The sequence below is a fragment of the Colobus angolensis genome, unplaced genomic scaffold (assembly GCF_000951035.1).
Source record: "Colobus angolensis palliatus isolate OR3802 unplaced genomic scaffold, Cang.pa_1.0 Scaffold19, whole genome shotgun sequence".
Lineage (NCBI taxonomy): Eukaryota > Metazoa > Chordata > Mammalia > Primates > Cercopithecidae > Colobus > Colobus angolensis.
The window spans coordinates 5,514,110-5,530,480 of NW_012115043.1; the positions used below are offsets into that span (position 1 = coordinate 5,514,110).

Below are 16,371 nucleotides of genomic sequence, written 5' to 3' on the forward strand. Positions count from 1 at the left end.
CCAAAGTGCTGGAATTACAGGCGTGAGCCACTGCGCCTGGCCAGACTGTGCATTTAAAAAGATCTCTTTTTGTTGTCTACTTAGGTAATGTAGGTTTCCATATTGCCAAAATTGGGAATTCATCCATTACTTTTATAATAAAAGATTGCTAAAGATGTTTTTATTGTTAAAAAAAATTCTTTTTACGTGTAAGTTAAATATATAATGTTAGTGTGTTTATCAAGGAGCTAGTGCTCTTTTTGTAGTTTTTTGTTCTTATATGCACACAAACCACTTATATTTATTTTGCTTATTATAGAGAAGTACTAGTCTTTTACTTTCCTTTTAGATGTAACCTTCTGTAATGGAAGATGATTGAAGACAAGGGGCCTCGTGTTGCTGACTACTTTGTTGTAGCAGGATTAACTGATGTTTCAAAGCCTCTAGAAGAAGAAATTCACTTCAACGATGCTTGTCATAAAGTAGCTAAACCAAAAGAACCTATTACAGATGTTTCAGTTATTATCAAATCTCTTGGGGAGGAAGTCCCACGGGATTATATTTGTATCGATATTACCCCAACTGGATTGTCAGCTGATCTTAATAATGGAAGTCTTGTGGGGCCACAGATTTACCTTTGCTATAGAAGAGGAAGAGATAAGCCTCCACTTACAGATCTAGGGTAAGTATTTTTTTAAATGACTGACTGTTATTGATCCAAATAATGTGCCTTGTAGATTTTGAGATTAACTGTTCATTTTGGTCATTAATAGATGTAATGCAGATTTAGAAAAATAGACGTTTGTGTTCAGAAACCTGTATTCTCTCCATATTTCCTTTTGTCTCTGTTTATCCTACAGTTCCCAGCAGTCTTACTGTGCCTGGGTTTCTTTCTGTTAGAGGCAGGGGAGAGAATTTGAAAAAAATTTGCAGGAAGGTACTAGAAAATTAATGTATTATCCTGATTGAAAAATTTTTGATTATTTTTAAAATATGAAAAAAGGCTTTTAGGCATATTATAATGATCAGCATAGATGGATTTTTTTTTTTTTTGAGACAGAGTCTCGCTCTGTCACCCAGGCTGGAGTACAGTGGCGCAATCTCGGCTCACTGCAAGCTTTGCTGCCTCGGCCTCCCAAAATGCTGGGATTACAGGCGTGAGCCACCCGCACCTGGCTGGATTTTTTTTTTTTTTTTAAAGAGACAGGGTCAATCTCTATCACCCAGCTGGAGTGCAGTGGCATGATCATAGCTCACTGCAGCCTCAAACTCCTGGCCTCAAGTGATCCTCCTGCCTCAGCCTCCTGAGTAGCTGGGACTATAGATATACGCCATCATGCCTGGCTAGTTTTTAATTTTTTTGTAGAGACAGGGTCTTGCTATGTTGCCCAGGCTAGTCTTGAACTCCTGGCCTCAAGTGATCCTCCTGCCTTGGCCTCCCAAAGTACTGGGATTACAGATGTGAGCCACCACACCCAGCTCCATTATAAATGGATTGTTAACTATGTGTATCAAAGAAGGATCTTGGGGTAAATTAGAGCTTTACTTGGGGTGCTTTATCATTGAGATATAATTCATGTACCATATAGCCACTCATTTATTTAAAGTGTACAATTCAATAGTTTTTAGTATTTTCAGTTATGCAACCATCACCACAATAAATTCTATGACATTTTTATCATGTCAAAAAGAAACACTGTACTCATTAATAGTTGCTCCCCAGTTTCCTAACTCACTTAGCCTTAGGTTACTTTCTGTCTTTATGGATTTGCCTGTTTTGCACATTTCATATAAATAGAATCATACTATGTATATGATCTTTTTTGATTGACTTCTTTCACTTATCATAATATTTTCAAGGATCATCCATGTTATAGAATGTGTCAGTACTTTATTCCATTTTATGACTGAATAATATTCCATCATATGGGTATAACACAATTTATTCATCTGTTGATGGATGTTTGAGACTTTTCCACTTTTTGGCTATTATAAATAATATTGCCATGAATATTCTTGTGCAAGTTTTTATGTGGACATATATTTTCATTTTTTATGTGTGTATACCTAGGAGTGACATTGCTGGGTCATATGGTAATTTCATGTTCAACCTTTTGAGGAACTGCCAGACTGCTAAGCAACTGTACCATATTGCATTCCCACTTGCGGTACATGAGGGTTCCTATTTCTCCATGTCCTTGTCAGTATTTCATATTATTTTGATTATTGCTGTCCCAGCAGGTGTGAGATAGTATCTCATATGGTCTTGATTTGCATTCACTTGATGGCTAATGATGTTGAGCATCTTTTTATGTGCTTACTGACAAGTTTGTATATCTTTGGAGAAATGTCTATTCAGATCCTTTCCCCATTTTTAATTTGGTTGTCTTTTTATTTGTTTAGCTATAAGAGTTCTTAACATATTCTAGATAAAGTCCCTTATCAGTTAAATGATTTACACATATTTTCTGTAGGTTCCTTTTACTTTCTTTATGGAATCCTTTGAAGCCAAAATATTTAGATTTTATAGCTGAGTATAAGGCAGAGAGGTTAAGTAACTGCTTACAGAACTGCAGCTATAACAGGAGGTAGGAATTTGAATTTAGATTGTCTAACTTCTCTGTGTGTAGGTGCCTTTTTTTTTAAGTTAAAAAAAAGTAAAACAAGATCAAAAGAAGAAAGAATAAGCACTTAAGCTAACATTAGGGTTCACACTGTGATTAAACATCAGATTTAACTGTGATTAAACATCAGATTTAACTGTGAATTTTCAAAATGTTGAGATTTTTTTTTTTTAATTTGTTGATGGCCAGAACAAAAAGTGAAATTAAAACTTGTATTGGAAATAATTTGGCCAGGCACAGTGGCTCGTGCTTGTAATCCCGGTGCTTTGGGAGGCCTGGGTGGGTAGATCACCTGAGGTCGGGAGTTCAAGATCAGCTTGACCAACATGGCAAAACCCTGTCTCTACTAAAAATACAAACTTAGTCTGTTGTAGTGATGTGTGCCTGTAATCTCAGCTACTTGGGGGGCTGAGGCAGCAGGAGAATTGCTTGAACCCGGGAGGCGGAGGTTGCAGTGAGCCAAGATCATGCCGTTGCACTCCAGCCTGGGCAACAAGAGCAAAACTCCATCTCAAAAAAAAGAAATAATTTGACTAGTTTTTGGCATTATATTTTATTTTTATAGTGGATTTTATATGAGAGAATATTGTTTGATGATGAAGACATTGCTTGTTACAAGTTTTATAGCAAATGCAAAAACATATTTAATTTATAGCTTTATAGCAAATACAAAAACACATTTAATTTGTAGCTGGGCACGGTGGCTTACACCTGTAATCCCAACACTTTGGGAGGCTGAGGCAGGCAGATCACTTGAGGTCAGGAGTTCGAAACCAGCCTGGCCAACATGGTGAAACTTCGCCTCTACTAAAAATACAAAAATTAGTTGGGTGTGGTGCCACACGCCTATAATCCCAGCTACGTGGGAGGCCGAGGCTGGAGAATTGCTTGAACCTGGGAGGCAGAGGTTGCAGTGAGCCAAGATCACAACACTGCACTCCAGCCTGGATGGCAGAGTGAGACTCTGAGACTCCGTCTCAAAAAAAACAATATATAGCTTATTTTATTTTTATTTTTTTACTCGTGCTAAGGACTTGGCATTAAAGTACAAATCAATGAATTCAGTGAGGGAATAAACTAATATTATTTAAGCACTATGTTTTTTTTAGTGTCCCTAAGTGCTTAAATATTGAAAACTTAATGAACGAATGCCAGGTCCACCTTGTACTAAAAGCCTACGATTTTTCCCCAACAAAGAAAAAATAAAAGCCTAGTGCCTCACCCAGACTTTTGATTAAGGATGGATTTGAAGTTAGATTGTCTTAGCCTAAAACTCTCTCTTAAAGCTAAGGAAAGTATTGGAGATAAAAGTGTGCAAGCAGACTCTACACAGTTGGGCAAGTAACCTTTTGTAAAATTTTAACTTTGGCCAAAATGCTAGTTGCTTTTTCTAAAGAAGATGCTTGTTTTAGAGACAAAAAATAAATTAATAACTATATTAAATGATGTGCCAAAACAGGTACCTTCACATTTAATTGTGCCTTTCTCTGGTTTATATTAACAAAAACAGTGGTTTATCAGAATTTTTCCTTAAAACAAAGTTTTTGGTGGGGAAAAGAGTTGTTCTTTAATATATACAAGACCGTGCATTTCAAAATTGCAGTAAGATTAGAATATTTTTACCACACTGCTACATTTAAGGATCAGTTGATGATGCCTGAGATTATTACTTTTCATATTTAAAGTGTATTTGTGTATTTATTTTTAAAAATTTATTTTTAGGGTTTTATATGACTGGAAGGAAAGATTGAAACAGGGTTGTGAAATTATTCAGAGTACTCCCTATGGACGCCCCGCAAATATCAGTGGGAGTACCTCATCACAAAGAATTTATATCACTTACCGAAGAGCCTCTGAAAACATGACTCAGAATACATTGGCTGTCACTGACATATGTATTATTATACCCAGTAAAGGAGAAAGCCCACCACACACGTTCTGCAAAGTCGACAAGAATCTCAATAACAGTATGGTAAGTGACTTACTTGCACTGATAACATTAACCACTGATGAAAAGAGCATGATTTTAAATCTTTTTTTTTTTTTAAAAAACAGCATAGTATAATTACAGAATTGAAAAATGTGTCTTTAAAGATGTTAGATATTTTATTTTTTGGAAAGTACTTTGTTTGTACTTTAAAAAGAAACTACAAAGAACTCTTCTTTCTAATTAAAAAAATAATTCTCCCCACCCCCCACCCACTACAAAAGCAATGAGTAACCTTCCACTTGTGGACTAGATCCCACATTTCAATTTACCTATCTGAGGACGTGGCTTTAGTAGTCCTCCCTACTTTTTTGTAAATCATCGATTTTTCCCTCCGTATTTCTTCCAACATGCAAAGATTTCTTATCTTTGCAAAACTTCTTGATCTCATATTCCTCTCCTTTCATTGCCGCATTTTATTATCCTTTACAGTAAAAGTTCTAGAAAGAGTTGAGTATATTCTGCCCCATTCCTCAGTTTGCTCTTTCCAGTCAGCCTTTTGTCTACATCACTCCATCAAGATTTCTCTTGTTGTCATATCCAGAGATCAATTCTTTATTTTAATTTTTCAGCAGGTTTCTATGTAAATGATTACTTCTTCCTTCTTGAAACAGTACCATGAAGAAGAAATATACTCTCTTCTTAGGTACTCTCTTGTTTTTTCCTTTTACCTCATTAGTCATTCCCTTTCTGCCTTTGCCAATTCCTTTTCATCTCCCAATCCCTATACAATGGAGTGCCTCATGGTTCAGTCCTCAAACCATCTATCTTCACCACCTAAACATACTCCTTTGGTGATCTAATCATTTAAATACAGGACATGTGTGGATGACTTCTAAATTTGTCTAATCTGGACTTCTCTAATTCATCATCCCTTCTTGAATATCATATAATGGAGCATCTCAAATTTATTATGTCCAAAACTGAACTCCTGATGTTTCTCTCCAAACCTGCTTATCCCCATAGTCTTCCTTATCTAGCAAATGGAAATTCCATTCTTCTAGTAACTCACACTGAAAAACCTTGGAGTAAACTTAACCTTTATCTTCTCCTCATTCAGTTCTTCTGTAAACTCTGTTAACTGTAATTTCAAAACGTATCTCAAACATGGCCACTTTTCAGCACCTCTATTGCCATAACCCTAGTCTAAACCATAATTGTCTCTTAATGGGATTATTGCAGTAGTGTTCTAATCCAGGGGTCAGGCAAATTTTTTCTTTAAAGAGCTAGGTAATAAATTAGGTTTTACAGGTCATACAATCTCTGTCTCATAGTCATCTCTTTTTTTTAACCCTTATTTATAAAAGCAAAAACTATTCTTAGTTTAGATATACAAGAACAGACCTTGGGCCAAATGCAGGCCATAGTTTTTTATCTAACTGATCAATTCTTCCACTTCTGCTCTCTCTCTCGTATTCTTCGCATAGACAAGAGTGATCCTTTAAAAACATAAATCAGATCCTATCACTACTTTGCTTAAAACCCTTAATGGCTTCCCATCTCACTCTTAGTAAAAGCCAAAGTCCACCCATGCATGATCCTTAACTGTCTTGTCTTTGTTCTTTTATTACTGTTTTGAATAAAAAAAAAAAAGGAATGTATACTTAAAGAAAATTGGAGGGCAGGGAGTATCTAAATTATAGGTCAATGAAGTAGAAAGTGAGAAAGTGAAGGTTCTTGTTCCTACTTCCATGTTTTGTCAGGGGTAACAATGAGCAATTTGACTTGTGTCCTTCCAGACCTTTTGTGTTCACATATGTGGGGTATGTATAATAAAGTAATCCTTGATTTTTTTTAATTTGCATTTTTTTGTATTTCCTTTTTCTTTTTTCACTTTTTATTTTAAAATCGGGGTACATGTGCAGGTTTGTTACACAGGTATGTATTGCATGATGCTGAGGTTTAGGGTATGATTGAACCCGTCTCCCAGATAGTGAGCATAGAACCCAATGGGTGGTTTATCAGCCCTTGCTTTCCTCCCTGTCTTCCCCATCTAGTAGTCCCCAGTGTCTTTTGTTCCCATGTTTATGTCCAGGTATACCCAATGTTTAGCTCTCACTTATAAGTGAGAAAATGCAGTATTTAGTTTTCTGTTTCTGCATTATTTTACTTAGGATGATGACCTCCACCTGCATCATGTTGCTGCACAGGACATGATTTCATTCTTTTTTTATGATTGTATGGTATTCAAATAATGGAAATTTCTTTATATTCTGATATAAGCCTTTTTTCTGTCTTTGTCAGTTTATATAATTTTCTACTTAATTCTTTTAACGACTGCATAATATTCCAGAAAGTACAAATGCAGAATGATAAATACAAGTTATTTTCAGTTTTTTCCATTGCTAGTAATGCTGCTTTGATTAACGCTGTGCATTTGCTGTAGATATTTGAGTGTCTCTGGAAGAATAAGTAATTGTAAGTGGAACTGATGGGTCCATGAGTATGCTGACCATTTTGAAAGTGTTGAAATATTGTTCTGAAAACACTGTGGCAGTTTTTACTCCCAGCGGCCATAGTTTATGAGAATGCTATTTCCTAGGTTCCCACACCTCACCAACATTGGTTGTTATCAGTTACTGACTTTTTAATTATTGACTATATAATACAAAGTTGTTCTAATTTTAATTTGCATTTGCTTATTGTGGAGGTTGATAATATTTTAATATATTTATTAAATATTAAATATACTTAATATCAGTGTATTAAATACATTATTGAATGGCTAAATATTATTGTATTAAATGGATGTGCCACAATGTATTTATTATCCTCTTTTGTAAAGACCTTTAGATTCTGATTTTTTAAAATGTTATGAGCAAGCTGTTATGAACATACTTATAACCAAATCGTCTATAAAACAAGTTACATTTATTTAGCTCTTCTGTGCTATACACTGTTCTAAGTATTTCACATTCAGTAACTCAGTTCCACATAACCACCCTGAATAGGTATTTTCTCCCCATTTTACAAAGAAGAAAATTTGAGAGTTGAAGAGGTGGTTACTGGTTACTTTCCCATGGTCATACCTTCAATTAGTAGCTAAAGCAAGGTTCAAATTCAGGCTACAGAACTCCAGAACCAAACTCCTGAGCACTGTACTGTGTTAATTATTTTCTTATGGTTTGTCCTGGAATTTCTGGATCAAAGCATATCTTTACTATTAAGATTTTATCCAGAAGGGTTTAACCAATTAAAATTCCTACCAATAAAATATGAGGATATTGGTTTTTGTGGTTTTTTTTTTTTCATAGCTTTGTCAACAATTGGGTCTTTTTTTTCTTTTTTTCTACTGCAGCTGCTCTGAAGAAACAATTGGGTTTTTCTTTTTGTTTTTTTTAGAGACAGGGTCTTGTTCTATTGCCCAGGCTGGAGTATAGTGGCCTGCTTATGGCTTATTGCAGCCTTGACCTCTTGGGCTCAAGTGATCCTCCCACCTTAGCCTCTCGAGTAGCTTGATGGATCAACTACAGGTGTGCACCACCACATCCGGCTGATTTTTTATTTTTTTGTAGAGTTGGGGTTTCCCTACACACCCCAGGCTCGTCTCAAGCTCCTGAGCTCCAGCAATCCTCTTACTTCAGTCTCCCAAAGTACTGGGATTACAGACGTGAGCCCCTGTGCCTGGCCAACAATTGGGTTTTTAATCACAAAATTTTAAATTTAATTTCTTTCTTTCTTTTTCTTTGGTTTTTTTTTTTTTTTTTTAGAGACAGGATCTTGCTCTGTCACCCAGGTTGGAGTACAGCAGTAGCATGATCATAGCTCTCTGTAGCCTCAAACTCTTGGGCTAACGTGATTCTCCTACTTCAGCCTCCCAAATAACTGGGACTACAGGCATGCACCACCACCATGCTCGACTAATTTTCAAATTTTTTTGTAGATATTGGGTCTTATTTTATTGCCCAAACTGGTCTTGAGCTCCTGGCCTCAAGCAGTCCTCCCTCCTTGGCCTCCCAGAGCACTAGGATTGTGGGAATAAGTTACTTTGCTTAGCTATAAACTTAATTTCTTTTTAGTTTATTTTATTTTTTCTCACCCTGTCTTATGGTGTGGATTTTGTTTCTGTTTTTTATTTTTCTCTAAAGTTAATTTCCTAATGATGTTACAGCAGATATTTACAGTGTCCTGTTATAATTATGTAAATTAAGACTTTGCTAAGATCTAAAGATTTTATACACATTTCAGCATGTATTAAGTTTTTATGGAAGTTGACTTTTTAAAAATTCATGTTCCTTTTTCTGAAGTATAGGGAAGCAGACTTTTTTTTTTTTTGAGATGGAGTATCGCTCTGCAGTGGCACCATCTCAGCTCATAGCAACCTTCACCTCCCAGGTTCAAGCAATTATCCTGCCTCAACCTCCTGAGTAGCTGGGATTACAGGCACACGCTACCATGCCCGACTAATTTTTGTATTTTTAGTAGAGATGGGGTTTCGCCATGTTGGTCAGGCTGGTCTTGAACTCCTGACCTTGTGATCCGCCCACCTGAGCCTCCCAAAGTGCTGGGATTGCAAGTATGAGCCACCATGCCTGGCCAGGAAGCAGACTTTTAAAACTTTTTTTCCTCTCTTAATATAGCAACATGAGATACTGAGGGTTAAGATAAAGCAAAAAGAGGAAAAACTGGGGTGTATTGATATGTGGCTGGATACAGTACAAATTTTGGGACCCTGAATTTGGTTTTAACCCTCTCAATAAGATAGCAAAGGATATCTTTATTCTGTATTTCACAGTGATTAAAATCAGTATAGATTAGTGATTCAGAGCACAGACTCTGGTTCTAGAGTGTCTGGGTCTATATCCTATCTCTGACCCTTACTGACTGTGTGACCTAGGACAAGTAACTTACCCTCTCTGTGCCTGTTTCATGATTGTAAAATGAGGATGATAATAGCATCTAGTTTAATCCATGTTAAGCTTAAGAGAAGAGTTTTCGAAAATTACTTTGTTTTAAACCTTGGACCATAGCCTTAAATGATTTGGACTTTGATTTGATATTAGAACATAATTACAGTATTTTAGAGCTGGATGAGAACTTAGAGTGATCATATGATCTAAAATTGCAGAAATTTATGAATAAGAATATTTAGTCCAGGTAGCTTGCTTGACTTGCTTTAAAACACATAACTAATTTTTGGCAAATTTGGTACTATCTCCTTAGTTTTTGACTCTTGTTAAGAGTTTTTTTTGTTTTGTTTTAGACAGAGTCTCACTGTGTCACCCAGGATGGAGTGCAGTGGCGTGATCTCAGCTCCCTACAACCTCAACCTCCTGGGTTCAAGTGATCCTCCTATCCCAGCCTCCCGAGTAGCTGGGATTACAGGTGTGCACCACCACTCCTGGCCAATTTTTGTTTTTTGTTGTCTTTTTTGTTTTTGTTTTTAGTATAGACAGGGTTTTACCATATTGGCCAGGCTGGTCTTGAACTCCTGACCTCAAGTGATCTGCCTGCCTCGGTCTTCCAAAGTGCTGGAATTACAAGTGTGAGCCATTGCACCTGGCCCAGTCTCCTTACGGGTGTTTTTTAAATACTCTTTCCACATGGCTCTTGTTTTACAACTGTCCAAGAATGTCAGCATTTGATTTAGCGAGTTTACTTAGAAAAGTAGAATTGAGCTGGGCGCTACGATGTGTAATCCCAACACTTTGGGAAACTGAGGCAGTTGGATCACTTGAGGTCAGGAGTTTGTGACCAGCCTGACCAGCATGCTGAAACCCTGTCTCTACTAAAATACAAAAATTAGCCAGGCCTCGGAGTGCACGCCTGTAATCCCAGATATTCGGGAGGCTGAGGCAGGAGAATTGCTTGAACCTGGGAGGCAGAGGTTGCAGTGAGCCGAGATCATGCCACTGCACTCTAGTCTGGGTGACAGAACGAGACTCTGTCTCAAAAAAAAAAAAAAGAAAAAGGAAAAAAAGTAGAATTGTTAACAAAGCAAGTAATTAAATCATGTACCTAATTCTGTGGGAAAGAGGAAGAATTTGAAAGTATGTTTTTGCTGTGGCGAACTACAATGTAGATACTTATTGGTAGAGAGTTTAAAGTAGTTTTAGAACAATGGCTCCTTCTTTTTCTTCTTCACCCTGAACCTTGTGTGTAAAAAAATTTGGAAAATGCTTTTAATTCTTTTCTTTCTTTCTTTCTTTTTTTTTGGAGACGGAGTTTCACTCTTGTCACCCAGGCTGGAGTGCAATGGTGTGATCTCTGCACACCGCAACCTCTGCCTCCCAGGTTCAAGGGATTCTCCTGCCTCAGCCTCCTGAGTAGCTGGGATTTAGGGTGCCCGCCACCACACGCGGCTAATTTTTGTTTTTTTGTGTTTTTTTTTTTTAATAGAGATGGGATTTCACCATGTTGGTCAGGCCAGTCTCAAACACCAGACCTCAGGTGATCCACCCACCTCGGCCTTCCAAAGCGCTGGGATTACAGGCATGAGCCACCATGCCTGGCCCTGCTCTTAATTTTAATATCCATGGTTCTCTTTCCTACAGAGCCCCGAAACTTATACTGTATTTCTAATTCCTTGTTTTTCATTTTAGAATATTCCCTCTGGTTTCTACTATATCCAAATGGTCATATAGTTTTCTTTTTATTGTCACTAAAGTTATTATTGAAGTTTTCTTGCTATCTTTACAAATTGGATTTATTGGGAAGTAGAGTTGGGACTTTCCAATAGAGAACCCATTTTTATAAATTTTTTTTAACTCATTTGATAAACCAAAATTTGTTTGCCTATATTCATAATATCTACTTGACTTTTACATATTCATGTGACTTAAAAAATATTTTTCCAGTAGATTAGTGTGTTAAATGTTGCTTATGTTCGTTGCTGTGTTGGGATTTTATTTTTATAAATGCTTTAATATTTTTCCATCAAGAGAAAATTTCCCAAGGCTACAATCTCAACATAATTCATTAAACTATATTAAAATAAAAGATTAAGGGTTTTTTGTTTTTTAGTAAGATATTTACAGATAGCCAAACATATTATTTTGTGTGTGTTGTGTGTTTTAAATAAGAGAGATATTTGAGTATTATTCTCTTTCACTTTAGTTTGACCACATTTTGCTATTAGCTATTCAGCATTTGGAAGGCTGACAGATACTTAAAGTTGAAAAGCAAAGATTTGTTAGGTTTTTGAATACTCAGGAGATTGTCATTTCTTGATAAAATATTTTTAAGTGATCATATAATGCAATTTATGGTATCTTCTCTGATTGTTATTCATCAGATTTTTAAGTACGCATAAATGAGAACTTTATTAAGTGAGTGTGAACTAAATATCAGAGAAACCAAAGTTGGAAAATAATTTATATTCAGACACTTGGCTTCTTACATGAAAATACTTATGTAACTTGTCTGTATTTTCTGTAATACTGATATTTTTCCAAAGTTTTAGTCCTGACCTTTAAGTATCTACTTGTCACCTGGCCTTTGACAGGTATATAATGCATTTTTTATTCAGAAATAACTCTAGTAAGTACAATTCTTATTTCATTCTTGAAAGGATTACACAAGAAATAAGCCGACAAAAAGGCCTCTGTACATTCAAAATAGATACAAAGTTCAGACACTAAAAGCTTATACTTTGAGTCTCTCAGAGCTACCCATTAATGTTTACTTAGTCTTATGTAAGTAAACTTTATTATATTCAGATAATAGTTAAGAAAATATATAATATGCCAAATGGTGATACATGCTAAGGAGGAAAAAAAATGCAAGAGAGGGGTGATAGGGAGGACTAGGCAGGGTGGAGGGAGCCTTGTTATTGTATGTAAAATAGTGAAAGGAAGACTCTAATAAGGTGATATTTGAGTTGATACCCCATGAGGTGAGGAAGTGGGCCATGTAAATGTATCTCTCATCATCTATACCTCAAGTGGTGACATCTCTCAAGTTTGTGTGTCCATTTCAGACCACTCACCTTAGCTCTATTTAATCTTCACTTGGAGGTCTAATAGATGTTTCAAACTTAACATGTCTAAAACTGAACCCCTTATCTTCACCCCAAATCTGCTTTATCCACAGTCTTCTCCATCTCAATTGAGCTTCTTCCTTCCTGTTACTCAGGCATTGGCATCGTCTTTGACTCTTATACTGTACTTCATATAATCAAATAGGGTATTTTTTTTGTCTCTATTTTCAGAATATACCCAGAATCTGACCTCTTTTCATCATTCCCACTGTTGCTACCCGTATTCAAACTCTCGTGATTTTTGCCTGGATTACTGATCCAAAATAATTATGAGCACTTGCTTTCTTCCTTCTCTCCTACCCCCACTTCTCAACATAGTACTCAGAGTGACCTTTTGACTGTAAATCAAATAATGCCTGTCTTCTACTCAAAACCCTCTGTTGGCTTTCACTATCTCCAAGAGTAATAAAAGCCAAAATCCTTAAAACAGCCTAAAAGGACCCACATGATCTGGCTTCCTTATCTCCCATCAGTAGCTCATGTACCCTTCTCTGCTGTCACTGCCTCTTTAGCTCTTAGGTCATGATGGGCACACTTCCGTATCAGGGCCTTTCCTCTTGACATTCCTTCTACCTAGAAACCTCTGCTCCAAGATTAGTTCATTCAGCAAATACTTTGTGGAGCACCTATAATGCACCAGGCACTGTTTTAGGTATTAATGATAACAGAATATAGAACTTATCAGAGTGGAGGAAAATAGATGATAATAAATTTTAAACAAATAACTTTTAAAGTATAGTATGTTAGAAAGTGGTAAGTGCTGTAGTAAAAAAGAAAACCTAGAGTAGCATAAAAGGGGATTGGGAGTAGTGGGAAATGACTTGCAATTTTAAATTGAGTGATCAAGGAAGCCCTTATTTGAAAGTAATATTTGAAGGCAGTAAGGAAGTTAATCATTCAGAGATCACAGGCAAAGAATGTTTGAAATATAGGGAACAGTCTGTGCAAAGGGCCTCAAGGAGGGAGCATTCCTGGCATGTTTTGGGAACAATAAGGACAATGGTGTGTCTTAAAGCAGAATAAATTATGAGGAGAATAAAGAGATTGGAATTGGGGGTAGATGATCAGGGCCTTTAGGTGATTATAAGGACTTTGGCTTTTATTCTGAGAGAGACTGAGATTTTGAACAGAACAGTGAGTGACATGCTCTGACATTTGATTTAAAAAGATCACTCATTTATATAGTGATAGACTGTGGCGGAAAGCAAAGGTGGAAGGAGGAAGACCATTTGGGAGATTATTGCAATCCAGGGTAGTAGGGGTAGAGTTGTACAAATCACATTAAATTGTAATAATAAAAATTTTTATTATATACTTTTAATTATCAGTGACATTACACTTCTTCATTTGCATGGATTGTGTAAAGAATGTGTTTCATAAAACTATTTTACTCTTATTTCAAAACTTTTAAATAAATTATGTATATATTTATTTAGTAATACTTACTGAACTACTATTTGTGAGCCTCTGGGAGTATAGTGGTGAAGAAGACAAAATCCCTACCCTCATTGAGCATATTTTCAAGTCAAAAAGACATTAACAAGCAAATATAGCATGTAATGATAAATAAGAATAAAAAGAGACTGGGCATGGTGGCTCACACCTGTAATCCCAACACTTTGGGAAGCCGAGGTGGACGGATCACCTGAGGTCAGGAGTTCGAGACCAGCCTGGCCAACACTGTGGCCAACATGGTGAAACCCTGTCTCTACTAAAAATACAAAAATTAGCCGGGTATGGTGGTGCACTCCTGTAATCCCAGCTACTCCTGGAGGCTGAGGCAGGAGAATAACTTGAACCAGGGGGGCGGATGTAGCAGTGAGCTAAGATTGCACCACTGCGACTCCATCTCAAAAAAAAAAAAAAAAAAATCAGCCAGTCATGGTGGCACATGCCTGTAATCCCAGCTACTTGGGAGGCTGAGGCATGAGAATCACTTGAACCCAGGAGGCGGAGATTGCAGTGAGCCAAGATCGCACCAGTGTACTCCAGCCTGAGTGACAGCGCAAGACTCCGTTAAAAAAAAAAAAAAAAATTGTAAGTTAAGTTATTCTTTTAAGGAATGGTAATTAAAGTCTGATTTGGAAATGAATTTTGGAGAAAGTAGGAAATAAGGAAGTGGATTTAACAAATTACAACTCTTGAGGCATAAAGGGTTGCAGAAAAACCTAGCAATATCTGAAACAGATTGTGGAGTCGAAGGTATGCACTTGAGTAGATATTTCATAGTTTATCATTTATACCCACAGTTTGGACTTAGAATAAAATCTAAATGGTTGTGGCTTAGCTTTGTTTAAAAGAGTCAAGTTTTCCTCATGCTATTGCTGTTGCAAGGGAAAAAAAAGTTACAATTTACTTCTGAAAGAAAAGTGGACAGTGATTCCAATAAAATGTTGACAAAACAGCCTACTGAAAATAGCTAGCAGAGAGAAATTTGTTACTACATCTTAGATAATGCATACTAGAGAGCTCAAAGAGATTCCTTTTTATCAAGTTCCTACCTTTTAAAAATTAAATATTTCTTTTTTTTTAAATCCAGTGGGGATCAGCAGTATACTTGTGTTATAAAAAATCAGTGGCAAAGACGAACACTATATCTTACAAAGCTGGTAAGTGTAATTTTTCATGGAATACTTCATATATCAGTGTATTATAGGGCCCAGAAAGGTTAAAGAAAAGAAAAAAACCCGCCTAGGATGCGTTAGTATCAGAACTGGGACTACAATCCGTATCTTTTGATTCTCATTTTTATCTTCACTCATATGTTTATTGGATGCTTGATGAAAGATTAATTTTAAAATAAGGTGGGCTTTTATTTTAAGCCTTGAGTTTAAATAAATAATAAGGATATCTCATATCTTTAAGTTTTTAAATCAGCAGAATAATGGGGAAATGTATTTTAATTTTAGATTAATTTTTTTTAATACTTAAATTTAGTAAGAGCTGTAGTTCACATGAAATCATGTTTCATAATAATGAAAAATATTACAAACCAATTTGAAGTTTTATAATGCGTAGTCAAAATGTCCAATTTTCAGAGACCTCAAAATATCAAACATAGTGATCTTATTTACAAGAGAACAGATTCAGCCTTTTAAAAATTGCTTTTATGCAGGGCATGGTGGCATGTGCCTGTAGTTCCAGCTTTTTGGGAGGCTGAGGCAGGAGGATTGCTTGAGCCCAGGAGTTCAAGACCAGCCTGGGCAACATAGACTCCATCTTTAAAAATATATACATATATATACATGTGTGTGTTTAGAGTTCTAGACTCAAGTTTCTCTTCTACATTTGTTTTTTTTTTTTTTTTTTTTTTTTTGAGACAGGATCTCATTCGGTTGCCTAGGCTGGAGTTCAGTGGCATGATTGTAGCTCACTGCAACCTCAGACTGTTGGGCTCAAGGTATCCTCTTGCCTCAGTTTCCCTGGTACCTTGAACTATAGGCATGTCCCAGCATGCCTGGCTAATTTTTTAAACTTTTGTAGAGACAGGATCTTGCTTATGTTGCCCAGGTTGGTCTTAAACTCCTCAGTTTAAGCGCTCCCCTTGCCTCAGCCTCCCAAAGTGATGGGATTACAGGTGAGGGCCACCATACCCGGCCTTTGATATTTTTGGATCTACAATTTATCACTTTTTTTTTTTTTTTGAGACAAGGCTTTGTTCTGTTGCGTAGTCTAGAGTGCAGTGGTGGGATCATAGCTCACTGCAACCTTGAACTCCTGGGCTCAAGCAGTCCTCCCACATCAGCCTCCCAGCCTCCCAAGTTGCTGAGACTACTGAGAGTACATGGTGGTATGTGCCGCCA

The 16,371-nt window shown here is 36.5% G+C and overlaps 1 protein-coding gene across 1 annotated transcript in view; it reads left to right on the forward strand.

Annotated features, from left to right (window-relative positions):
* DENND4A (DENN/MADD domain containing 4A) overlaps positions 1 to 16,371 on the forward strand; it is a 102,619-nt gene that overhangs the window by 4,935 nt on the left and 81,313 nt on the right. The window contains exons 2-4 of the mRNA XM_011940384.1: positions 329 to 661; positions 4,326 to 4,575; positions 15,108 to 15,177. Of these exons, the coding sequence (XP_011795774.1) occupies positions 351 to 661; positions 4,326 to 4,575; positions 15,108 to 15,177 (631 nt within the window). The 5' untranslated portion in view covers positions 329 to 350. The remainder of the gene's footprint in view (positions 1 to 328; positions 662 to 4,325; positions 4,576 to 15,107; positions 15,178 to 16,371) is intronic.